The following is a 26,289-nucleotide window of genomic DNA, read 5'->3' on the forward strand; positions in this document are numbered from 1 at the left end:
CGGGGCCTGTGTGTGTGGGGGGGGGCGGGGCCTGTGTGTGTGTGAGGGGGCGGGGCCTGTGTGTGTGTGTGAGGGGGCGGGGCCTGTGTGTGTGTGTGTGAGGGGGCGGGGCATGTGTGTGTGTGAGGGGGGCGGGGCCTGCGTGTGTGTGAGGGGGCGGGGCCTGTGTGTGTGTGTGGGGGGGGGGGGGGGGCGGGGGTGAGGGGGCGGGGCCTGTGTGTGTGTGTGAGGTGACGGGGCTGTGTGTGTGTGTGAGGGGGCGGGCCTCTGTGTGTGTGTGTGAGGGGGCGGGGCCTGTGTGTGTGTGTGTGAGGGGGCGGGGGGGGGGGGGGGTGTGTGTGGGGGGGGGCGGGGCCTGTGTGTGTGTGTGTGAGTGTGTAACGGGGGCGGGGCCTGTGTGTGTGTGTGTGTGTGTGTAACGCGGGCGGGGCCTGTGTGTGTGTGTGTGTGTGAGGGGGCGGGGCCTGTGTGTGTGTGTGAGGGGCGGGGCCTGTGTGTGTGGTGTGAGGGGGCGGGGCCTGTGTGTGTGTGTGTGTGAGGGGGCGGGGCCTGTGTGTGTGTGTGTGTGTGTGAGGGGGCGGGGCTGTGTGTGTGTGTGTGTGTGTGAGGGGGCGGGGCCTGTGTGTGTGTGTGTGTGTGAGGGGGCGGGGCCTGTGTGTGTGTGTGTGTGGTGAGGGGGCGGGGCCTGTGTGTGTGTGTGGTGTGTGTGTGGGGGGGCGGGGCCTGTGTGTGTGTGTGTGTGTGTGAGGGGGCGGGGCCTGTGTGGTGTGTGGTGTGTGAGGGGGCGGGGCCTGTGTGTGTGTGGTGTGTGTGAGGGGGCGGGGCCTGTGTGTGTGTGTGAGGGGGGCGGGGCCTGTGTGTGTGTGTGTGTGAGTGTGTAACGGGGGCGGGGCCTGTGTGTGTGTGTGTGTGAGGGGGGCGGGGCCTGTGTGTGTGTGTGTGTGTGTGGGGGGCGGGGCTGTGTGTGTGTGTGTGTGAGGGGGCGGGGCCTGTGACTGACTGCAGCAGAGACACAGACACACACACGCCATGGCCCGAGAGTATAAAGCCGGGGAGCTGATTTTCGCCAAGATGAAGGGTTACCCTCACTGGCCAGCCCGGGTGAGTGAGAGAGAGAGAGAGAGAGAGAGGGAGGGAGGGAGGGTGAGGTGTGGGGGTGTGTGTGTGTGTGTGTGGGGTGGGGGGGTAAGCAGAGGATGACCCCCTCTCGCTGCTGTTGGTGACAGTGGAGCAGCTCGTGTGGCACATTGTATCTCAAAGGAGTTTTGTTTTAAAGAAAAGCTTAATTGCGTTATGGAGGATCCTCCAAAACCTCTCTCTGTGTTTACCTCCTGCTCTCTCTCCCCCCTTCTCTCCCCCCTTTTTCTCCCTCCCCTCCTCCCCTCCTCTACCCCCCCCACACCCCCACTTCTCTCTTTCGCCCCCTCCCTCCACACAACCAACCGTGCAAACTATCCCCTGGTGTCTGTGTTGAAGATGGTTGCAATGAAAGCTGTAAACAGTTGGGAGTTGGTGGATGAAGATTTCGTTCAATGCAAATCCAATTGGTGATTTTTTTGGGGGGTGTTTCTCCCGCGCTTTTGCCCTTTTCTCTTTCTTCTCGTTTTTCTCTTTTTCTCTCTCTCACCAGCTCCTCCTCTCCCTTCCCCCCCCCACCCCCCCTCGGTGAAATTTTTGGGTGCAAACACTGGTGCAAATGGTGTGTTTTTTGTTGTTCAGTGAAGAGGAGGAATGTTGGGATAACTTAAGTGTTTGGAAACCCCTGAAACACGTGGTGTGGTGTTACTCGCTGCCCTGAGGGTGTAAAGCTGGGGGTTGGTGGGGGGTGGGGGGGGAGAGGGTGCAAGATCCAGGGGCCCTGAGATAGTCAGTCCATCCATGTACATCCAGGAAAAACTAGAATCATTTGAAAACCGTGGGTCTGGTCTTTTGGGGGCAAATCCTGGTGCTATGCTGGAGGTTGTTCCAAGTTTAAAAGAGCTGGATATTGCTTTGTTTTTTTTTGTATGTTTGCAATCATATCATTCCTTTCACGTGTACAGTAGTGTTATGTGCAATATATCCATAAACTCAGCTGGTCTGGCACTGACAGTTAAACATCCCCCCCCCATTCTTACATTATGATTATCACAATACTCTGGGGACTGGAATGCAATGTATGTTCACCTGCCAGTATGCAAAATGGTGGGTCTCTGCTCTTGTGAGTATTGTTGTTCAATACCACCATTCATAGCAGGAACTCAATAAACATGCAGCTATTATTTGCTGCAATAAATTGGGTTTCTGGTACTCACAAACATTTCTGCAACTTTCGAAACCTCACCTGCCTGTTAGGTGGTGGCTCAAATGCATTCTTTGACCTTTGCTTTTCTTCCATTATAAACAATATTGGTGCCAAAGGGAGAGATGAGCACCAGAGGGAAAAAACTGCTGCTCTGTGTACTCCCCCTCCCCCCACCTGACTGGTTTTAAAAAGTGTATGCAACAACTGTATACGCTATCTATATACATTAAAACTCGCACAAGTCTGATCTGTATAAATTGTATAATCGTCTTAAGTCGTACATCTGCCCAAGTCCTGACAAGAGTATATATTCTATGGAAGTTCAACTTACCTCATACTTTGTATAAATCATATTAAAGGTATTGTCCCAACTGATACGACTTGTGAAGGTCTACTGTATATCATGTGCAGTGTGGCCTGCACTTTGTAAGCCTAGCTTCCTGCCAAACGTTTTACTGGGAGAAGTGTAATAGTGATCAGTGCATACAAATCCACTGAGAGGGTGAAGGCCATTTATGTTTGTTTTGGTAAGTCGGGTGTCTGAAACATAAGGAAACTCTTCTCCATGCTTATGAGTATCCAAACTGAATTCCAGGCATCCCACCCATATGTGGAAACTCCTGTGTATTGAAATAGAATGCACACACTGTCCCTGGAGGGATGCATCCTGGTTACCTAATTCCAGAAAGAATTAGGCACAGGTTGGCAAGAGCCAGGCTTGAGGATGCCAGAGTATGTGTTGGAGTACTGCTCGAGTCTAACCAGCTAAAACCGAATAGCTTGCCATTCATTGAGAATGCTGCTTGGCGAGCTTTCCTGATGCTTGTCCAGCTAGGACCACTCTACGTGTTAGGACTTTGACTTGCCGAGTGGGATGACTCCCTGCCACCAGTGACTGGTCTGCCCTTCCAGCTCCTGCCGATAAGCTGTGCTGTCATCAGCAGTGCCCTGGAATACTGCAAACCCATGTGGCTCAATAACCAGATTGAGTCAACCCTCAGATTGAGTCAACCCTCAGATTGAGTTAAACCTCACAGAGGTTTAATCGATTCCAACATTCTGTTGCCTTGCATGTCACCCTAGAACCAATTCAGCTCCAAGGAGGCCCCATGTCCAATTATAGTGAATGACTAATTTCTGAACACTGCTTTCACTCTGCTGCTGTTGCTGGTAAATTTTCCCGATCAGAACAAGATATTTACGGTACAGGTTATTTTGAAAAAAGCACCTGTGCTGCACTGGGTGTAGGAATGTACTTCTCTAAACTTGTCAAAATGTTAATGTACTTTTTGTCAAAGTGGAACAAAATGAGTAAATTGTGATTTTTTTTGGATTGCATATATACCAGGCAATGCTGTTATAATACTATAGTGTAGCTCACTGCTGTTCTACTGATAAGTTGCACTGGAGTTGGCTTCATTCCAGCTACTTCCATGTTTGCTTGCTGTACACATGCAAGCCGGAGGGGAGGGGAGAGAGAGAAACCTTTCACCCCCTCCTCTTTCCCCCCCCAGCCAGTCTAGAATTTTGCAGCTATTTGTCTTGGTCACAGCTCAAGTGGGTGTAGAATGAATGTTTATCATCATTATTCCTTACTGAATTCCTGGCAAAACACTCTTGTGCAGCTATGAACAATTTTATTATACTTAGCTACCTTAGCTGAAATCCTAGTGACGAACTGTATTCATTGTGATGATTTTAAACCAGCACCTCAACCGTCTGGTGACCTTCTCTGATGGTGAGGGATTTTATACTCATTCAATGTCAGCAGCTTCCCAGGTGGGTACAGCAGATCAAAGTTGCCTCTACTTTTCCACAGTGATGTTCCCTATTTCCACACCCAGACCACTGATTTTATCATGAGCGTGATACCAGCTGGGCTGACACTACATTGCCATCTTGATGACCTCTGAGGACTTTACCTAATTTGATGTAATTTTGATAAATTGCAGGATGTTGTTTGCTACAGGCCCCAAACCCTGTTAAGACTGCCCTGACTCATTTCACATAGAAACACAAGTGGCAGCATGGAAAGTTGAAACTTTCCTCTGAGCTCGATTGAGACTCTGGTCAGACAGAGGTGACTGGATTAAACCACTACCACCATGTCGTTGTATCTTTCTGTTCTAAATTGTGCAAGAGTCAGTAAATGATTGCAGTTCTTCTGTGGTGCTCTTCAAAGTATTTCTCCCCCATTTCAAACATGGCTAAGGATTTGATGGGGTGAAGCATGCTCGGAGTTTCTGAGCCTAATTGTACGAGGCAGCTGAATTCAACGCAAAGCCATAGTCATTAACCTACAGTGCAGTCAAATCATTACAGCTCCTGTTTGTTACCTTGGCTCCCTCAATGCTGGCTTCACCTTTTGCTGCTGAACAAAAAATAAGTCATCAGATTCATTCCTTTTTTTAATGAAGGGAAGTTTCACCCCGAGTGCCTTCAAGTAGATTCTCTTGTCCTTTGGGAATGAGCTGTGAAGAGTACCTGTTGGAGAAAAATCTTGTCTCTGTAGTTGCTCCTTTTACTCTCTGTTGAGGAGTATGTAAAAAAAACAGAAGCCATCTTGTTGTCAGAGCTTTCCTGCCTCTGATTCTGCCTCTTATCAATCTCACTGGCTGCTTGCACCATTTAACTGAGCCTGCTTGTTTCTCCCCTTCCCGCTCGGTTTCCTGTTCCTTGACCAAAAGGTTTTTTTTCACATCTGGAATATTGTCCACTTGTGCATCCCTGTCTCACCTCTCTGAACATGAAACCATGATCCGTGCCTTTGGTGTCTCGAGACTAGACTTCTCCAGTTCTCTCATCAGCAACCGCACTGGCTACACTTTTGAAAACTTCGGTTCATCTAAAACTTTGCAGCCCATATCTAGGCTTTGCATTCCAGGCTTCATTGCTTTCAGAATCCCAGAAGAACAATTTTAAAATGACCTTCAAATCCCTTTAGTATGGCCCCTCCCTAATCTTCTCCAGGCCTATTCTCCTCCAGTGTCTTTTGCTCTGCTGATACCTTGTCTGCTGTTTGTTCCTCACTTGCTTGGTACTCAGCTAATATACTTTGCTCTCTGAAATGCTCTCCAAAATCCTTTCACCTTGCGTTTTTCCTTACTTTCAAACCACTTTTAAATGCCTATCTGTTTTCCATGCCTTGGTACAGCAGCCATTAATTATTATTCCTCCGTTCACTGCTCATTGCTTTCTCCTTATAGTCTCTTGTGCGATGGTCACCAGAAGTGCAAGGCATTGTTGACTCTTAATATTTATACCTGGGTCACATCAGCAAGCTTCCATTAATTTTAGCAAGGTATTGTGATCACTAATGGTTTGTAACTCTAATGGCTTCTAACATTAACAAAATGTTTTCTTCAGATTGATGACTTTGCTGATGGAGCTGTGAAATCATCCACAAATAAGTATCCCATCTTTTTCTTTGGGACTCATGAGACGTGAGTGGATCTTCCTTTGTTTTAATAACTGTTGTTCAAAACTTGTTTTTTGTTTTAAAACTGCAGTAATTTCTGGTAATGAATAGCTGAATCTTATGAAGTTTTACCCCCCTCCTGTTACCTTTTGAGTGGCTTGATATTTTACAGACTTGTCTTATTTATGAAGGTGGTTTGCTTGATGCAGGGCATGTGGGAGAGCATTGTTGTTACAAAGTTATGTTTGCATTATTTAGAGAATGCGTCTTTAGTGCTAAATCCTAGGCGCTTGTATAGGAAAGCACTTTTCAGTGCTACCCCGCACGAAGGGTGCTGTATAGATAATAATATGATTTAAAAAATCCTTGTATTTGATGTAGCACCTTATCACATAGTTGAGACCTCTCAAAGCGCATCACAAAATGCATTGTAAAGTACATTTGGGGGCGAAATGTAGCAACCAATTGCAATTTGTTCTTGAAATGTAAAAAAGCAAGTTGTTGTTGGAAGTATGGCTCCTTGGTTCTCTGTTGTCAAGACTGGCAGATTCAGAAGTCCGTGCTTGCTTAATTTATTTATTTATTTTTTTGAAAAAACAGAGCGTTCTTGGGTCCAAGAGACATTTTTCCTTATGAAGAAAACAAGGATAAATATGGCAAGCCCAACAAAAGAAAGGGCTTCAATGAGGGGCTGTGGGAAGTTGAAAACAATCCAACAGTAAAATTTCTAGGGCATCAGGTGAGTTGAGCATTTGGAACGGGAGCAAAGCAATTGCCTACCAAAAGGCTGGCGTAAGATTTGAAATTAGCAGAGATTTTTGTCTGATGTTCAGTTTGTGTTTGAAAATGTACTAATTTGGATGAATGCCAAGCTGAGCTGGATTAATACTAGTCACTGCTGGATAAAGTAGAGCCTCAGGGAAGTCTAAATAATGATGATGGGGTGATGCTTCCTTCATCATGCCCAGCTCTGTGCAGCTCTCCATAACTCTTAGAAGAGCAACAGTAATTTTTAGTTGTTTAAAGAATTAAAAATGTAACTACTATTTACCAGTGCAAAATAATGCAAAGTTTCATTGTATTTGTCCAATTAGGGCATTTATATCCTAACTAAGATGATGATAAAAAATTCTTCCGAGACTCAATTGAGTCAGGCAGGTTGGTCACCCATCAACGACATCTTGCAATGCTGCAGACCTGCCTGGCTTTGCCTGCAGGAGCCATGGCACTTATTTTCTTGACCTTAAAAAGGTGAAGGGCTGAGTAAACCTACTGAGATTTGAACCCAGACTACTAAGTATGGGGCACAGCCGACTGAGCTTGTAAAGCAATTTATGAAGCTTCAAAGGATGAGAAAAACAAGTTATTGGCACACATGATAACTGAACAGTAATAATGGTTGGCTGCCCTTACTGCAGGAGATTGTCGTCAATGCCCAGCCACGTTGAACGCAGGCAAATCATTCCTGAGTAATCAGTGCAGCACAGTTTAGCTTTCTGTCATCCTAACCAACCTCTTGCCTACATGACCACCATTGTACAAACCGAAAAACCCCAAATACAAAAGATGAACATTGAAGACATCGTGGAATTAATATCTGAAAAGAAAAGTCATGACAGACTTGAAATCCCATATGTTTTCTTGATAGAAGGAAGTGTTTAATTAGATCTCTACATTGTGAGCTTCTAACTAACTCTTGCCCAATACATTTTATTTTAATAAACGCAGATTTAGTTTCATGCTACAGTATGACTTGATTTTATCCAGTTCATTGGGCTGAAAATGTGTACTAAATTAAGAGATTCATTACATATTGAATGTGAATTGTCAACGTCCCCCCGTTTCCCCCCGCACAATTCTCAACGTCAGCATCCTAATGCCAGATCATGCATTATCGCTGCTTCAGCCTGCTGGGTAGCAGAGTTGCACCATCACTAACAATCAGACTAAAGCCTTAATGCCAGTAAATCGACAGCTGAGAGACAGACCCAGAAGATGTGTACGATCCGGTTCCAGGCTGTCAGTATTGAGAATAACTGCTGTATTCCAACTAATTCAAAACCCGTCTGCTGATATAATCACCCTCACTGAACTCCGTACCTCCATCACACCAGCCCTCGCCAGACTCCAATGACTCCCTATCACAGAATGGATCGACTTCAAGATCCTCACACTCGTCTACAAATCCCATCATTGCCCAGGGTGCCTCTACTTCTCCGATCTGCTTATTCCCCACTCTGCTTCTGCTGAGCTGGCTTTGGCCTTGTTCCTCATCCACTCTGCTCCACCATTGGAGGAGAATGGTTGGCAGGGGAGAAGGGTAGAATTAAGTCAATGCTTCCTGCAGCACTGCTCAGTTTGTCACAATCTCCCACTTTGAATATTTTTAGGGTTTGAATAAACGTGCTCGCAAGTTGTCGACAGAAAAAGATGGTGAAGAGGTGAAGCAGGCAAGTGATTTGAACCTGGGAAAGGAGGAATTGGATGCTGGAGGTTTGCCTGAATTTGACAAACGGAGTGATGAGGTACAGTTTGATACTACATGGCTATTATGGTTGCGTGTTCTTGTAACTTGATAAAGTTGCTTTCCAATCTCAGAAATCTATGGAAGTTCTGTTATAATCCCATATTGCCAAGATCTGTAGATTACGTGATGCTGAGATAATGACCAGAAAATTATCCTCCTTCCTCTCTTTCTTCCCTCCTTCCGATTATTAACTTACTTTACGTTCTACCCACACCAAATACCAACTTAGTTGAAGGGGAACAAAATACTTTTTCAAAGTTCTACTTTGGATATAGAGGGGAGAAAACCATAGTTTACTTGTAGCAAGCAATCCTTTCTGTTCTGCATTAACAATGGGATGCTTCCTCTAATCCTAGATTGCTCCATGGTATCAGAGTTGGTGGAGGAGTTGCATGGTCCCTTGAGAATCTCTACCTTGTTATAGAACAACTTTTTTGCATGAAAGAAATGCCTCAAGGCCGTATACTGAATGAGAAATTAAGTGAGTTATGGAGGCAAACACAGTGACTACTTTCACAAGCAAAGTCCTGCGAACACCAATGAGATGAATAGCCAATTAATTAGAACATTCGATGAGTGCAGAATGTAGGCTATGACACATTACATTGAGTTTTGCAGCGATAGTGAAAGGAAGTTTTAATAATTGAAGAGGGAATACAAGCCAAGATAAATGAGAGGAAAACTCCACTTTTCTTTGAAAAATATAAAGGGGAAGGGCCCCTTTATATCCACCTGAACCACAGAACAGATGGGACTTAAATTAATGATTTGGAAATAAATAAACAATGAGCCTACATTTAATTTAGGATGTAATGTTGGCAAGTGTAGCAAGCAAATTGCTCCAGCAACATCCTGCAAATAACAATGACATGAGTAGTTAAATTAATTGGATTTTGTTGTGTGAATTTGGAATGTTGACCGAGCAGGACACATTATATTGCCATATAAATTTACAGGAAAGTAAATGCAAATTTTAATGATTGAAAAGGGAGGGGTGGAGGGGAGAAAGTGAGGATGCAGAAAATGACAGATTGAGAGGTGGCAGACCTCTAGTCCAGAACGGTAGCCAATATGGATTAGGTGTATTTCATGATCAGCCACAGTCTCACAGCTTCTGGTTTTCTTTTAAAGGGAAGAACACTTTAAAATTGTACTTCCTTTGCAAATGGTGAATTTTGTCTTTGACGTGGCATTAGTGCCTTTGTTTGGGTGAGATCATGGTCTCTCTTCAGCTTTCTTTGTCTCTTGGACTGGGGTGAGACCTGGAATCTTCCATGTCCATGGGTCGGGGGAAGCCATGTTATCTCAGATGGGAGTTAATGGAATTGAGTACTTTGGATTGACCTGGGAGATGATGTGGAGTTGGCTGACTGCATAGAGGCATTGCCCCAACAAGCTATTTCCTATAACTCTAGAAGACATGAAAAGCGCTATATCAAATGCAAGGATTATTATTAACTCCTTCCAGTCAGTGATGTTGCAGGAGAAAGATCTTTTAATAATTGAAAAGGGAATGTAACATAGAAGAGTCAGGATTCATACAAGTGAAATTACGTACAAGTAAAGTACAATTTTAGAAATGTTCTTTCCTTGTAAAAAGAATAGTATTCATCCTTGTTCCTCGAAGATGCAGACATTTCTTGAGATCAGCCAGTCTTGCTTTCCTTTAGGCCTGTCTGAATGATTGTGATATGACTGTCATTACCCATATGCTGCTTGGAAACAGCATGTCAGGTGAAAAGTATCTGAACTCATTGCCACCTGCAAACTCAACCTTGGAGAAGCAGCTAAAGTTAACATGTTGCTCTGCTTCATTATAGGTGTCAGTATCACAAATAAATAAATCACAAAAATACAAGAAATACTCTTGGGTGGAGGAAGCAAAAGCAGAGACAAGAGGGGTATTCCCCTAACTTCTGAAACTATCTCTCTCTCTTTACCCCTCTGTCTCACCGCCTCTCTCTTTAAGTCTCTTCTTAAAACCTACCTCTTCAAACACCCTGATATGTTTCCTACACTGTACAAATTCAAGTTGTTGCTGTGGGGAATAGTTGGAGGAGAGTGCCCATAGCAGAATGCCTATGTGGGAAATATTGAATGCACATCAGTTGCACTTTTGATGGTCAGCTATGTGGTTTCACCTGGTTAAACTCCAGCAGTACCTGCATACTCTTGGGTTCTCCCTAAGCTACAGACACATTTCCATGTGTAGGTGGCAAACATGCAGAACTCGGGCTGATTTGGATACTGTTAAGCAGGGTTACTCTATGAGTCAAACACCCAGCTGGTTAACCAAGAAAAAAGATCTAGCGGTGTCTTGAGTGTGCAGAGTATCATTCTTCTTCATATCCACTTTGTGTACTCTGGAGTTCATGCACAATCATTCATGTTCATTCTCTAACCCTGTAAGGGAAAAAATGTCCCTTTGCCTCCATTGCTGCTCTTTGTGGTTGAAAATTCAACCTTTGCCCCAGGTTATTCCTGCAATTCCTGTAATTGCAGGAATAACCATTTTCAGATTGTATTTTGACTGATGCATGAGGGATTTCACCCACCGGCCTAAAGCTTCGTACACAACTTCAGGGTTCATGTGAACCAAGGACCCCATTAGTTATAATATCACAGCTAACGAACAACCATTTTAGGCATTTTATTGGATACGCATAGCAGCACTGTTAATGGAAAGATTAGTATCTCATCATGTTAACCGTTTAGCTGAGGGTGAGTGTTTGTGAGCATTTTGTAACCAGATTAGTCAGACTTTATCTCATCTTGTTTTTCAGTATGAAACATAATTGCGATGCACACTGCGCCACATAAGTTTCCCCTTCCCAAATCATTCATGCACTTAAATTCTTATTGAAGCTTGTTGAATCATGCTTCCATTTATTCAGTGAGACTTGAGAGGTTGGTGTGCATTGGGTTTGCAGTAGTTTGTTAATTTTAGCATTGTGGCTCCACCAATGCACCAGTGGGTGAAAGCAAACGGGTACAGCATTCAGCAAAAAAGACCAGAAGGTTACGGTTATCCGATCTCAGCTAGAGGAGCAGTTGAGGTGTTACAGTTAAGATGCAGAGAAAATTAACAAGAATTCCGACTCTTGTTATTCAAGTACCCCTTTTGGAAGACCTGCTGGTAAAAATCGGATTAGCTTAGGCTGTAATTGCACTTGGTTGAATAGCTTGCCTACACTCTCTGTTGAAGCTTATAAATTAAAACCCATTTTTGTGAGGTACTTGTGAACAACTGGGAGTTGTGGACAATATCCAAAAGAAAAAGACAAAAGGCCTTCAGCTTTAGAGGAGAGAAATGATCATCAAAAAGGCAATGACTTGTCTCTGCACTAAATACAGGTGTAGATTATTAGCCTTGTGTGCTAATTTCAAGACTTTAATCATTACAAATAAATTTGACATATATAAATTAATAGATAAAAAATGTTTTGCCACAGACAACTGTAGATTGCCTTGTAAAGTAGGGTATTAGGATTCTCTCTAAACCGGCTCTTATCATAGGGGGGGATTCTGATATGCTGTGGAAGGGACACACAAAAATATCATCTATACCTCTGAGGGTCTGCGAGTTCCTTGTTTTAGTTCTTGCCAGAGAAATACCCGGTGAATACCTCTCATATTTACAAAGTTATGGATGGCTGTGTCCTCTAAGGGAATTGGAGTCCGGCCACAAAATTCTGTTGTATCGGATTGTTTCTGCTCATTTGTAGCCATGTCCTTCACCAATCCTAAAGCTCCAGGTATCCATAGAAGTTTCGGATCTGGTATCAGCTTTGAGACCATTTTCGGCAGCATAGAGCTGGCTAAAGTGACTGAAGATATTCGTGGATAAATCCAATATCAGGCAATGCTGCCATTTCAGCACAGTCACCTCTCATTTCCAGAGGAAGTGGAGTGATGCGTCTTGTGTCAGATCACACTAACCTATCACATATTTCATGTTTGAATTCACAGTGTAAATATTAATTGTGTGATATAAAATTGTTGAATGATTCTAACTGCAGGGAAAGCTGTAATGCGAAGCAGGGTGGAATACTTAAAGCAATATTTTGCAGCCATTTTATTTTTTATTTTAGATGATATATATATTAGTTAATGTAAATTGCAGGAATAAACTTAAATTGAGTAAGAATTAAGAATGAAAGTAAAATTAAACTTAGAATGGGTCAAAATAAGAATATTGGTGTTAGTGAGCTGCTTGAGTTTTGTGATAGTATTCTGTGGAAGGGGACATATTGTGGCAGAGGCCACTTCGCAATGAGTGACACAAATAGTTATAATCTTCTCAAAGGCCATGCTAATCTAGTGATTACTGTATTATCTGGAGTAACTTATTCCTATCAAAATGTCAGCAGCAAAGTAGAACTGACGTTTGCTACACCATTGTCCCTACAGGCACACTGATTTATTAGCTGATGTATGTATCTCAGTCCTTTCCTATTTATCCATATCTCTGGTGCTTTCTATGTCGCTATGTTTTGTGTCTTCTGATATGCTTTGATTTTGTGCCGTGATGATGGTCCATTGTTGTTTAATAGGAGGTTGCCCCAAACAAAGTTGAGTTGGAGACCCCTAAGAAAGGTGCTAAGAGGGGACGAAAGAGAAAGGTATGGCATTTTTTGTTGGGCTTGCATACATACATTAAACCATGACTTACTGGACGGACTCTGGGTACCCAGAATTTGGACCTAGCTTGAAAAAGAAAAATTCCATGGACCCGCGTGAGGCCTTCCGCTGGGCCTACTCTCCTATCATGTGCCCTGCCTCGCCGTGCTTACTGGTTTTCAGTGACCAGGGATAATCACGTTGACTCAGTTTGAATCCCACGAACAGAAGGTAGCTTATCCGCTAGCTTCTGCTTACAATACAATACAAAATTACATTTGTATAGCAGCTTTCACATCAAGATTATGTCACAAGGCGCTGGGACGCTTATAGGATTCAAACTATTATCATACCTTTATGGGCATTTTTCAACACTGAAAAAATCCAGTAAATGTGCATACCAGCATTGTAAGGATGCAACTACACTTAGCCCGAAATTCCAGTTCACCAGACTGGATCTTATTAATTATTCAGGTAAGGCTAATTCTTCTGTTATTGACACGAATGGATAGCTTTGTCATGTTACTTCAATAAGGGAACAACATTTGTTTGTTTCTAGTTTGTTTTCCCCATCTGTACTTGTCCCAGTGGCCACACTCTTTCATTTCACCCTTGTAAATCTCTCCCTTAATCTCGCTATTAATCCATTTTTATTTAACTTGCTCTTGATACACTTGGGTATGAGTTGTCTTGCATATATCCATTTACACTTGTTACTGGAGTTGGCATCAATATGGTTCTGGGATGGGTTAATTTTGTTAGGAGAATTTGATGCCTCCTTCCCTTTCTTCCCGATCAGCTCACTTGATGACTTATTGAGTTAAGATGCCATCCAGTGTAGCGGTAAGCCATATAGAACAGAATATAACTGATTTAATTCCCATTTTGCACATTTCTGCTCGGAAGTAGATGCGGCATTAGAATTGGCTGCAGCATCCCTGGTTTAAGAAGAGGAAATCTCAAACCAAGTTCTTAATTCCTAGTTGCTGGTCTGGCTCAGAACCTGGGTAGCACTTTCACCTCTTCAGTTAGAAAGTTGTGAGTTCAAGCCACATGTTGGGAGCTTCAGCTCATAGTCTAGTTTGACACTGGAATGCGGTGCTGGGGATGTGCTGCTTTGTCGGAGGTGCCGTTCTGTGGATCATACATCAAAGCACAGCACTCTTTCCCGTCCCCCGTCCCCCCCGGACTACTCAGTTATTACCACCCCAAGTAGCAGGGTAATTCAGTATTGATGCTTCATTGACAAATGATAAGGTTTCTGTAAAATCCTGCAGAGGCAGCCTAATAAAACTGAATTTGGAGTTTGTTGTCAGAAATCATATAATTTTTTTGGGTCATTTTCTCCACCCACCCAGGTTGACAAAATAGATGCTGCTTCAGAATCAGAAGAACCAGAGAAGCAGAGTGCCAAGCAGAAAAAGCAAGGTAATCGATGTTGAGGCTGAATACATTTGTCAGCTATAGTCATAGTAGAGTTTGTTAGCACTTGAACCTGTACATAGAATTGAGGCATTCTTAGAATTCTCCACTGGTTGTGTTGGACAAGTGATGTACTCCTGTGTCATTCTCGGAGGAAGAGGAAAGGCCTTTCACATGTGCATTTTCCTCGTTTTACAAATATCTGCACACATGGCAACATTGTCCTGGAGTCTGTGGTTAATGCCTCCATGACAGAGCATGTAGATGAAAAGAAAGGGGCTGAGGCTAGAGCCCTGAAGTGCCCTACAGGTCACCGTGCAAGGGTGGGAATCAATAGAGGAGACAAAGTGGAGGCGGTGGGTCAGGTATGAGTGTAACCAGGAGAGCGGAGGCCCACAAAGGTGAATGAGGGAGGAGAGAGTGATCATCAATGTCAAAAGCGGCAGAGAGGTCGAGGTCTCGTCGCAGAGAATGAGGGAGTGTATTGTTGGTGACTTTGACGCGAGCTGTCTCAGTCCTGTGGGTAGGGTGGAAAGCAAACTGAAAGGGCTCAAAGCAGGGAGTGGGAGCGAAGTTGAGTTGCAACAATACGTTCCTGACTTTGAGTAGGACGGTGGGTTGGACATGGGCGGGTCATGCCTGGTCTGATTTTAAAACTATACCCTCTAGTTCTAGACCCTGTTACCACTAGAAATAATCTTTCCCTATCCACCTTAGATAGCCTCCCTTCATCTTGTACACCTCTATAACATAACATGTACGAGCAGGAGTAGGCCATTCGGCTCTTCGAGCCTGCCCTGCCATTCAATCGTGGCTGATCTTCTAATCTAACTCCAGCTAACAACATAACCCTGCCTTATCCCCATATCCCTTAATCCCTTTTTTGCAATAAGAAATATATCTATCCCCTCTCAGCCTTCTGAGCTCCAAAGGAAAAAAAAAACAATTTGAGTGCTAATTTCTCCACAGTTCACATTTAGTGCTTTTAAGATAATGGTTGTAAGCGCTATACAATGAGGAATTTAGGCTTCTGATCTCTGCACAGACAATCTCTGAAGTTGGAGGTGGCGATTGTAGTGAGTTGCCCTGGGGAGAATTTTGGAGGTAGGTTTGGGACATGCTCTAGTGCTTTGGGATGTAGGTGCTAAATAAGTGTTACAGTATAAGTGTCAGAGTAGAGAACTTGGTTTGGAGGCAGAAATCTTAAGGTGATGCTCTCGGGAGAGGCCACAGGAAATATTGGAGTGGGCTCTATTATAATGCACTTGGGTCAAGGTAGAGTACACAGCTTAGATCAAAGTAGACCATATAAATGCAGGTTTTTGTTGAGTACTGAAGCCAATGAGGCTTATAGCGAAATTTAGTTTCCTGCACTTCACTTCTGACTTTTCTTTTAAAAATTATGCCAGAAAAGAAATGTGATTGTTTTCTAGCCCATATAAAACCTATGAACACACGCCAATGTGAGACTCTTTATTGTTCAGACTAAGCTGGAAGTTTAAAGAAGTTGTGCTTCAATGTCGAGTTAAATAAGTTCTTGGGCGTCTCTTGCTGTTTTTCTGGCTCCTCTAAAGAAGTGTTCTGTCAGATTTTATGCATCTTGGGATGGGGCTTTGTAAAATTGAAAAAGCCCACCTTGATGTATGCATTTTTTAAAATCTTGGTAGCTCTATTAAAATAATTAATTTGTTCTTGCATTAAAATGTGTTTTTCAACCTTCAAACATGTTCTTGTTTGTAATAACCCTGCATTGCTGGTTGCTACGTTCTTGCTGTGCAGTTTTACCTGTGGAAACAAAGACCCCGAAACCAAGGGAAGGAGGCCTAAAATGGTGATGGTGGTGCCCCCTGCACGCTCTGGTGATGAAAGGTAAGCAGCCATCGGTCTGAAGGCCTGCCAGGCTTATATACAAATATAGTGGCCAGTCAGTCAATCTTCCAGTGTTTGAATTTACATCTGTCCTCTTCTACTTAGTACAACTATGGCTGTCTGAAGGACAGCAGCCCAAGCAACCTGAGTGAGGGCAGTCAGATTGTTCTGAATAAAATCAGACCCTTTGTTTCCGTGGGTAACTTGTTGCTCTTAAAAGGACTCTTTGTGGAGTCTTGTAGCTCAGTGGTTAGAGCACTCGCTTTGCAAGCGAGACACCTGAGTTCAATTCCCGGCACAGGGCGAAACCTTGGGCAAATTTCCTTACTCCACACGCCTAATAATAATCCCTCCAAAAACCCCAAACAATAATAAATTGGTCATTTTCAATCTATGACTGTGGGACATTGTGGGTGCAATTGGCTGCCGCGTTCGCCCACAAATATACAGTCAATTCACTTTACAGTGTTTTCTGTGAAGCGCTTTGGGACGTCCTCCCGACGTGAAAAGCGCTATATCAAATGCAAGTATTATTAAAATAACCTGTCGCTCTTAATGCTTTGTTAAGGTTTCCATGTAATGATGCAGTCTTTTTAATAAAAAAAAATTCCCTGCTCCAGCTGATTGCTTCCTCTCCCCCAGCTGGGTGCTGTGCTCTGCCACTGTCAAGCGTTCTGGGTGGCTTCCCTGCTGAGGGCCACTATATAAATACAAGTTGTTGCCATTGCGTCTATAGAGTGAATAAATGCTGTCTTACTGGCGGGCTGGAGAATCTGGACCAGGCTGTAGATGGGTGGAACCTCAGAATTGTGATCAGCCCGCACCATCTGTGCACAGCATCTCTCTCAGACTCTGGCCAGAGTGATGTAATGCAATAAAAATTGCATGCAAGCTGTTTGACAAACTGATGAACAGTTCCTTTGCTGCTGATCTCAAACGAAAATGTGCAGCCGCATTTAACAGCTAGATAGTTCTAACGGTTTTGTCAAAACGGCCAGCAAACCTGACCCGATTGCTGTTTTGTGTGCACCACCAGTGAGAGTGGCAGGGAAGACAAAGCTGAAGAGAAGAAAGCGCCAGAGGAAAAACGGAAGAAGCAACCAGAACAGAAGAAAGTGAAGGAAGAAGAAGAAAAGAAAGAGAAGAAAGGTGAGAAACTGAAAAGAGAACCAGCTAAAAAGGAACCGAAGAAGGACGTTGAACCCAAGCGGAGGAGGAATGCTAAAGCCAAGTCATCTTCAGAATCTGATGGGGAGGAACCTGAAGATGATGACGTGAGTACAATTTAAATAAAGTGCATGAGGAAGCATTTACATGGACTGTACAGCACCGAAATAGGCCATTTGGCCCTATGTAACACTGCCAGTGTTTATACTCCGCATAAGCCTTTGCCCCTCCTATTCTTCTCACATTTAGCCCTCTATTTCCTTCTCCCTTGTGAATGCATCGACTTTCCTCTCAAATACATTGATGTTTTCTGCTTTGGCAAATTCCACGGTTTCACTGACCTCTGTTCCATCTAAACCGCTTTTTGAATCTGCTTGTGCCTATCAAGTATTTATGCCCCATTTCTCACCAAGTGCTGCTGAGGAACTTCAGCTTCTCTTTCTTTTCCCCGTTCCCCCACAGCAGAAGGGTATTGAGCTCATCTTGCCTATGTCCCACTCACTCAACTGGAGTTTTCCACTCTAATCCCATTTCCTTGCTCTTCCCCATTAGATCTTCATTCTTTAGGTCTTTTGTAATTGCTTTTTAAATGTTTAAATAACCTGGCTGAATGGCCACCTGGTGTTCCTTCGCTTCTAAATATAGTAATCGTTGCATATGATACAGCGCCTTATATCACTGAGACATCTCAAAGCGCTTCACAGGATATACTGTAACGTGGTGTAACTGGGTATGTTGTGGGCGAACACCCCCATGCTTTCAAAGGTGTAAATAAAAAGTTAATAATCTATATCACTGTTTGAAGTTGTTGTCATGTGGGGGGTTGAAAATTGCCATGAGAGCCTGTAATTGTAGGTAAACAGAACTTTTATCATGAAGTATCTTGTTCAGCAGACTGCTCAGTATTATTTATTTTTCTATAGCTCTGCCTTCTAATTGTTTCTTTTTCTTTTTTACTTGTTTATAAAATCCTTTTTTTTACCTGCCAGTATTGCCTGATTTGGCTTTTTTCATTACCACTTTTTCTTTGTTCTATTTTCTATACTACCTTTGCATTATCTCCAAATAAAATTGGTCATGCAATTTCAAGGCTGTTTGTTGATATTGTTGTGTGCAAATTGGATGCTAGTTAGACTTTGAATAAGAGTTGCTAAATTTTACAAAAAAAACATGTGCAGCACTTTAAGACATGTTGGCGTAATGGATGCTGTATGAAATGCAATGATTGTATATTTGTTGCCGAACCTTTTCTACATTTTTTTTCTCAATTTCTTTATTCATCCAAGGAAGACCAGTTTTTGATTAGCCCCTTTACGTTTTGTGGGAATATGTTTAGTTTGCACTTAACCATCCTAATTTTTTAAATTTCCCACTTCCTGACTTGCCAACTTTTCTGCCTATGGTTTATCTAATTCCTAGATTGATTTCAAGATCCATACACGTGTACAAATCACTTAATACCCTGGTACCTTCCTGTCTCTCAGCTGTTTGGTCCCCACTCCACTACCTGCCACCTTTGCTCAGCTGACTCCAGCCTCCTGCACTTTCCTCGTCTCTCTGCTCTACCATAAGCAGCTGTGCTTTCAGCCACTACGCCCGGTGCTCTGCTTCAATCCCTCTGCCTTGCCTCCTTCCCCGTCTTCAGATCACAGCTGAAGACTTTCTTCTTTGACTGTACCTAGGGTAATTTCTCCCTGGCTTAGTGTCGTGCTCCGCCACTGTTAAGCACTCCGACATTAACCTGCGTGAAGGGCGCTACATGGATATAAGTTGTTGTTTTTCATCTGCATGAAATGTTTTTCTCCAGTACGGTAGCTTTTATCTTTAACAGTTTGTCTCCTTCTCTTCCCTTTTAAAAGCGTATTTAGTTACGTTGTGGTTGCTGTTTGCTAAATACTCCTCTTCCCTTACATTTCTTACCATCCCTATCGTTTTTTTCCTCTTCCACCCCAAAAAAACAAATAATATTGCTTTCTATTGAAAGGAAGAGGAGAGGAGCAAGAAAACCAAGTGGAATGCTGCCAACAGGCGCAATCTAATGAAAAAGCAAAATGAGAAGGACCAAGACGAAAAGCTACGCAAAATGGAGGAGAACAAAGATGAACAGTATGTACTGTCTTCTGCTCATTAACGTTTATCTGCGTGTTAGTCAAGTTATGCCTGTGTTGGGTAATGCAGCCTCTGTTGCTGCCCTCTTGGGTCAGATGTAGCTAACTACAAAATGCAGCGTGCACTTCAGTCTTGCATTTAAGATGTCTTAACTGCCAATCAGAGAGCAGCACTCTGACTGCAAGCAGTTTATTTCCTTCCCACTCACTCCCACACTTGTTACCCTTATGGTCTCTTTCCTGAGATACACGCCAAGTCAAAATTAAGGCTTTAAGTTGTGGGCTCCTGGAAACTAGGTTTATGACTGACCAACTTAGTTCATGTGTGGTTATTGAAGCCAACAGAGATTGTCATACTGCTCGGTTAGTCGGTCTTGAAACTGTGGGACTAGTGTGTACAAATATAAATTCACACCAGAACTGTGCACTGTTGCCACTTTTTTTGCAGACTGAAATAAAAACTAATAAGTTCTAAATGAGGGAATTTGGGGCTGCGGTGATCCTGTCTTCACTACAGTACTTTGAGATTACGTGGAGATGGTGCCACTTTTGCTGCTTTTTTTTTCCTCTTGTGTCCAATTATAAGAAATTGTTACACCACTTTGGGTCATACTTTTGTCTAGGCAACCCAAAGAGGATAAAGAAGGAAAGATAGATGAAAAGCTGAACTTCAAGAAAATAGAAAAGAAAAGAGGTTGGACAACTTCTGTTTTTATGCCCTGGCTCCTCCCTACCTCTCTTCCTTGTTTACACCCCACTCCCCTATCCTTCCCCTTTGCTCCAGCCTCCTTCACTACCCTTGTCCTCTCTACTTCACCATGCTTTCAGCACTGCCCTGAGACTTTGAAACACGGCCTCAATCCCTCCACCTTACTCCCCCCCCCATCCGTCTTCAGATCTAGCTGAAGATCTTCTTCTTCGACCGTGTCTATGGTCATCTCTCCCCAGCTCGGCGTCAAGCTCCGCCACCGTTAAGCGCTCCATGATGTTACCCTGTGTGAAGGGCGCGATATAAAAGCAAGTTCATGTTTTTTTTTGCAAGTTATTACCTTGCTGTAAAATGACAATGTTACAATTTATTTAACCAGTCATTGTTTTACTTTTGCAGAAATGTCAATGGAATCCAGGCTTCATAAGTTGCATGGGGAAATTAAACTTTCGCTAAAGATTGACAAACCTGTGAGTATGCTATGCACTGATGTAGTTTGGCGCGAAGTTGATGCTTCCCATGTATTTTTAATATTGAAGAAAGATCCAAATTTCTATTAAAGTAATTGTGGAGACTTAATTCTCCAGCAAAGGAAATGGTTGATAACTTGATCTGATCGATTTGAGTTATCTTAATAGGTTTGTTTGAACCTCCTTTATTTTCAAAAATAAGCAATCTCCAGACTGTGCGTGATCAAACTGGATAGATATTAAATCAGTATATTTTCTTTATATAAAGCATTTCATAGCACAGTGTTTGATATCAGAAAGGGAATATTATTAAAAGTAGATACAAGGGTAAGCTTTCATTTTCCATAGTGTTGCATATGTTTCCAGATTTTCATTTTCTGAATAGTAAAATGTTGGCTTCTAGTTTCAGAATTCATTTTGCTTTCACACAATGTTCAGTTGAAAAGATAGCTCTGGTCAGTTTGAACTTAGGCCTCAATCAATGCTGGTGGCCCCAATTCTAGAATTGTAAATCTTTCCACAGGTCCTTTCCAGTGATTGACCCCCCCCCCCCCCCCATGAACTGGGTTTGTGTTGTCTCCTGATCTTTCTGAGAGGTTGTCTACTTGCCAATGGAGGCTTAAATGCTCATCCTGGTTGACATCCTCACATAAGTCTCTGGATAGTTATTGGCTTGAGAAAGCTTCAAATCCAATGGCCACAATCAATGCGAACCCTCAAATCCTTTATAACCAAGATAGTAGATCCAATTCAGGCTCGGGTTGCTCCAATTGTGCGTTGTAGTTTGTACATGTGTATATTTAATGTACATACTAAGTAAATAACAGGATTCACAACCCCATTGGGCTATGAATAAACTTACGATGGAATTTATTTTATGTGTTTCTTGTGTAATAACCATGGAGAAAATGTGTGATTTTTATTGTTCCATTCAGCAATTAAGTGCTTTTAACTCTAGATGCAAAACTGATGCAGTATCTTTCTCTTTGTGTTTATTTTGCAGGATGTGAAGAAGTGTATTGAAGCCTTAGATGAACTTGCATCTCTCCAAGTTACCCCACAACACCTGCAGAAACATAGTGAACTGATTGCAACGCTGAAAAAGGTTAGGTTTGACAAGAAGTTACTTAAGTGAGATATTAAAATGTCTTGGTATTTTAGTTTCTCCTTTTCTCTCTGGTGACCAAATTAATATTGGTGTACAATTCCACAGTATGTTTATGCAAGTGGTCATGTGTGAGGCTGAACTGTAAATAGAATATTTGACTGTAGGACAGAACCTGTACTCTGACATTCTCTGTATTTGCACCTGCAAAGAGGTTAAACCAAGCCAGGAGTTGGAATCCTGATCACTGGTTTGGGTTCCCATCCTCCAGGAGTTGCTGAGAGCAGGTATAATGTTTTCCTAGCTGGATCAGGCTAATTTACAGAGTCCAAAAATTGAGCGTGAGACTATGTGGCTCGTTTTCAAATCACACTACATTCTCTTTTCGAATGGTGCCGTGGGATCTTTGACTTCCATCTGAACAAATAGAGAGGATTTCAATTTAACATCTCATCCATAGGACAGCACCTCCAAACATGCAGCCCCCCCCTCTGCACTGAATTTAATATCAGTTCAGACTCGGTATCAGTTCAAAGTACTAACTCAGGGCTTGAACCCACAACAATCTGACCCTAAGCAAGAGTCCTACTGACTGAGCCACTGTGACCAGGAAGTGTCGAAACTACAAAAGACAGAATGGCCATTTGGGTTTGTTTCGAAGTATGACCAGTAATAATAATAATCCTTGCATTTGATATAGCGCTTTTCACGTCGGGAGGACGTCCCAAAGCGCTTCACAGAACACACTGTAAAGTGAATTGACTGTATATTTGTGGGCGAAGAGGGCAGCCAATTGCGCACAGCAATGTCCCACAAACCGTCGCAGATTGAAAATGACCAATTTATTATTGTTTTGGGGTTTTTTGGAGGGATTATTATTAGGCTCTGTGTGGAGTAAGGAAACTTGCCCAAGGTTTCGCCCTGCCTGGAATTGAACTCAGGTCTCTCGCTTGCAAAGCGAGTGCTCTAACCACTGAGCTACAGGACTCCACAGTAGTTCTTGTTCTATCTTCCAGTGGTGGGAGATCCTGGAGTGTTACCCTTGACTAAGTCCAAATGTGAGAATTGAACCCCTCAGACACTGAGGCGACAGTGCTACCAACTGAGCTAGGCCGATGCCTTTTATTTACTGAGCCACTTTTTGTGGGTGTTTACTGAGTAAATATGCAGAAAAGTAGGCGGGCTAAATTGAATCATACTTATTCTATTAGATTCCACCTATTTAAAGACAACTTTTTTTTTCTGTGTTGCGCCTACATGGGATGAGATGAATTTATTCTTGTATGTTTGGCATAAACAGCTGAAAGTAGAAGTAACTAACTGTCGAAGCAGAATTGTCTGGTTCTGACCTGATTGTGTGAGGGCCTGGTTTCTATTGAAGCAATAATTAATAACAGAACGGAGAATGGAGTGCAAAATTCTTAACAGAAATCATCACGTACATTAAATCTCGACGCTGGAAGTTGCTCGTAGAATGGAAAGATTTGAGGGCAAACTTGCAAAAACAGGATCCTCATTGCAGAATGCATATGCCATGCGTTAACTATGTTTAAACTTGTCAAGCACTGAGGACACGGGGAGGAGAAGCAGTGTGTGAAGCTTCAATAATGTTCTGCATCTGCAAAATGTTCAGTTTCAATTCACTCATCTCCTCTCACTACAGATTCGACACTACAAAGCCAGTCAGGATATCATGTTCAAGGCGGATATGATCTACAACAAATTCAAATCTATGTTCTTGGTTGGAGAAGGTGATTCAGTGATCACGCAAGTACTCAATAAATCTCTGGCGGAACAACGACAGCATGAAGAGGCGGTCCGAGCTCGAGAACAAGAAAGAAAGGCCGATTTGATGGAGACTAACAAGAAAGATAATGCGGAGGAACAAGCGTCAGGTAGGGTTGCTCTTGTCTTTTCCCCTTACCCATCCGATTCTGAGTCAACTGCAACAACAAAATTACATTTGTATAGCGCCTTTCACGTTGGGAGGACGTCTCAAAGCGCTGGACAGACAGTTATGGACCTGAGCTGGGGGAGCTTTTTTTTTAAAAAAATGCAGTTCTTTGAATTAAAATGCTCTTTCCCAACTTCCTCTCCCCACACAGTTCTGATGACATTTTGTTGGGAATAACATTCATCCCTCTGCAGCAATTGGGCATATTGATTAGTACTAGAAGTTATTCATAATTGGACTGTGATCGCACACCTTCACGTGAGGGGAGGATATTGCTGGTAGTTGTTGGCCACATCTCTGGTCTCTGGTTTTCATAATAAGGAATTGTTGCTAGCTGCTTTGGGCATTGATGTACCTAAGTTTAGCTATGGAACTGTTTTACTACATTGTGCATTGTCTTTGTAAGTTTTATTTTTAAAAAAAAAACTTTGTAATTTGTAGTTGTGTGCAAAACCAAAATGATTTAAGTTCTGGAGGAATCCCACTGATGCGACTTGTAACAATGGGCTTTGTGTTTTACTATCAGACCCTCAGGCAGTGAATGGTGAAGTCGTATCCCAAGAGGCAGAGAACGGGCACTCGTTGAAAGGAGTCGAGGGTCAGCAGGTGGCTGGAGATGAGAAGAAGAAGAGGGGCCAGGACGGGCTACAGTCAGCACAAAATAGGTGAGTATGCTGAGGGGAAACGACTGAGCTTCACCACAAGGAATTTGCCTACGTAGATCTTCAGTTTCTTTGCTTTCATGCCAGTTGCATGGACCGGATGGGAACCATTCCCATCTCGTATCTTGTCCACAGCCCTTTATAAATCAGCATGTTAGCTGATGAGCCTTGTGTACAGGGATACATAGGGATGCTCACCTGTACTTTGAAGGACGTTGTCCTGGGCATTTGTAGGTTTAACCTGCACAGAAGCCTCATCAAAATCATGAGGGCAAGTTAACCGTGAGGAATATCAGGACTCGGCAAATGAATACCTTTCCACTCTTAATATAATATTGAATGTAATTCATATATATATATATATCAGTTTGGCCTAGAATGGCCAGTGGGCTCAGTGCATTGCAGTCCTGTTTGTAAAACACTGGCATAAATTGTGTTTTCTGTTCAGGTGCTATCTTGCAAACTTCTGCAATATGCCAAGTCCAGCTTCAGGTCTAACCTGTTGGACCACTTCAGTTCTCTGAATTGTCTTTAGATATTCAAATATTCCAGATGAGAAATCATCTTTACCAGAGAGTGTTTGCAGTGGCAAGATGAGCAATTTTACCTAGTTAAGCTCCAGCGTTACCCCCATTGCACATTCTGGAGTCAGTAGTTTGATAACCTTAAATATGGTAATGGCTTTCAGCGAGCACCGACACCCAGCTGAAATGCACACTTTTCAGTATTCCATCCGTTTATGGTAAAACATCCAATCCTTGATCTTAAAGTAGTGTCTGTGACATGACGTGATGTGGATATTTTGTTCACTTTAGGGAGCTGGATCTACCAGATTCCTCACAATCAGCAAAGCAGCTAGCAGCTGAAGCTGAAGTCAGTCAAACAGCGAGGGCAGCAGCCACTGAACACTGAGCAGCCTCGACAGGCACAGTCAGCACTAGTTTTTAGAAATGGAGAGCGTGGCATACAAGTTTGGTTTGTTTGTTCTTGTATTTTGTAACTGTTCTCAAACGGCTGATAACTCCGGTTTGATATGTAGAGAATTTGCTTTTTTTAAAAAAAATCACAACCCCTGGACATCAGTGAAACCCCTTTTTTTTAAAAAAAAGCACATGGCAGTATACAGCCACGGCATAGATGTACATTTTCTTTTTTTTTAATGTTCTATATAATGGTGATTAGTAGGTGGTGGCTTTTTTCCCCAAAATGTGTATAGCATTTCTGTGGTTTTATGTTTTTTATTTTGATAGGATGTATCTTCATTTTTTTGTCCTAATTAACCAGTTATGCCAAATCTGCTTTAACGCCAAATATTTCAATTGATCTTAGATTCTTTTTTCCTGCATGTTGGATTTGCAGGTAGTATTGTATTGTAAACCAACATTCATGTTTGTTTTATTAAAATAAGTCCTTTTATACTTGTTTGGTTATAGTTGATATTTCCCAAATACATCCATTATATTAGTTTTTCTTTTAACGACCTGTAAAGGTCCTATGCAGAAGATGCATTTTCAAATTGTAATCGTAAACTAACAAGAGTTCTGAATTGCTTTTTATTTTTTTATACTAGATCTGTCTTTGTACTACTAAATTCTTCCACTCCAGGTGAACTTTAGAAGTGCTTATGTGTGGCAGTTTGCTTCAGCTGTATGGGGAGGATTTAGGCCTTGAACTTTGCTGTAAACTTGCACCAAATAAATGTTTGCTTCATTAACAGCAATTAGTTGATCTTTCATTTTAAAAAATACTAATTGGACTTGGTTAATGGTTGTTGGTAAACTCTTGGGCTAATTACAAATGCATAAATTAATTAGGTTAATTACAAATGCATCCATGTGATAAGGAGCTATGATTACCATGTTTCTTCACGCCTAAGGCGTGGACTTCAATGTCCTCCACTCCTTCCTAAACCTCACCCTCCACATCAACTTGCTGACCCACAACCGTGGCCACCTCCTCGACTTCGTCATCATA

The 26,289-nt window shown here is 42.6% G+C and overlaps 1 protein-coding gene across 1 annotated transcript; it reads left to right on the plus strand.

The window, feature by feature from the left end:
• Positions 1 to 982: 982 nt before the first annotated feature.
• On the plus strand, positions 983 to 26,031 carry psip1a (PC4 and SFRS1 interacting protein 1a). The gene is made up of 15 exons (XM_042345358.1): positions 983 to 1,101; positions 5,651 to 5,727; positions 6,303 to 6,441; positions 8,093 to 8,227; positions 12,783 to 12,851; positions 14,208 to 14,277; positions 16,051 to 16,102; positions 17,177 to 17,414; positions 19,292 to 19,413; positions 20,039 to 20,109; positions 20,524 to 20,594; positions 21,598 to 21,699; positions 23,363 to 23,594; positions 24,180 to 24,318; positions 25,131 to 26,031. The coding sequence occupies exons 1-15, from the start codon at positions 1,030 to 1,032 to the stop codon at positions 25,225 to 25,227; spliced, it is 1,686 nt and encodes a 561-aa protein (XP_042201292.1). The 5' UTR covers positions 983 to 1,029; the 3' UTR covers positions 25,228 to 26,031.
• The last annotated feature ends 258 nt before the right edge of the window (positions 26,032 to 26,289 follow it).

The sequence above is a fragment of the Callorhinchus milii genome, unplaced genomic scaffold (genome assembly GCF_018977255.1).
Source record: "Callorhinchus milii isolate IMCB2004 unplaced genomic scaffold, IMCB_Cmil_1.0 Scaffold1, whole genome shotgun sequence".
NCBI classification, from domain to species: Eukaryota; Metazoa; Chordata; class Chondrichthyes; order Chimaeriformes; family Callorhinchidae; genus Callorhinchus; species Callorhinchus milii.

What these genes read in the sequence shown, in the direction of transcription:
- psip1a (XM_042345358.1), top strand. Translation starts at nt 1,030, where the DNA reads ATGGCCCGAGAGTATAAAGCCGGGGAGCTGATTTTCGCCAAGATGAAG. An exon ending in CGCTAAAGATTGACAAACCT is followed by an intron (nt 20,595 to 21,597) that starts GTGAGTATGCTA and finishes TTTATTTTGCAG; the next exon opens with GATGTGAAGAAGTGTATTGA. An exon ending in TGATTGCAACGCTGAAAAAG is followed by an intron (nt 21,700 to 23,362) that starts GTTAGGTTTGAC and finishes CTCTCACTACAG; the next exon opens with ATTCGACACTACAAAGCCAG.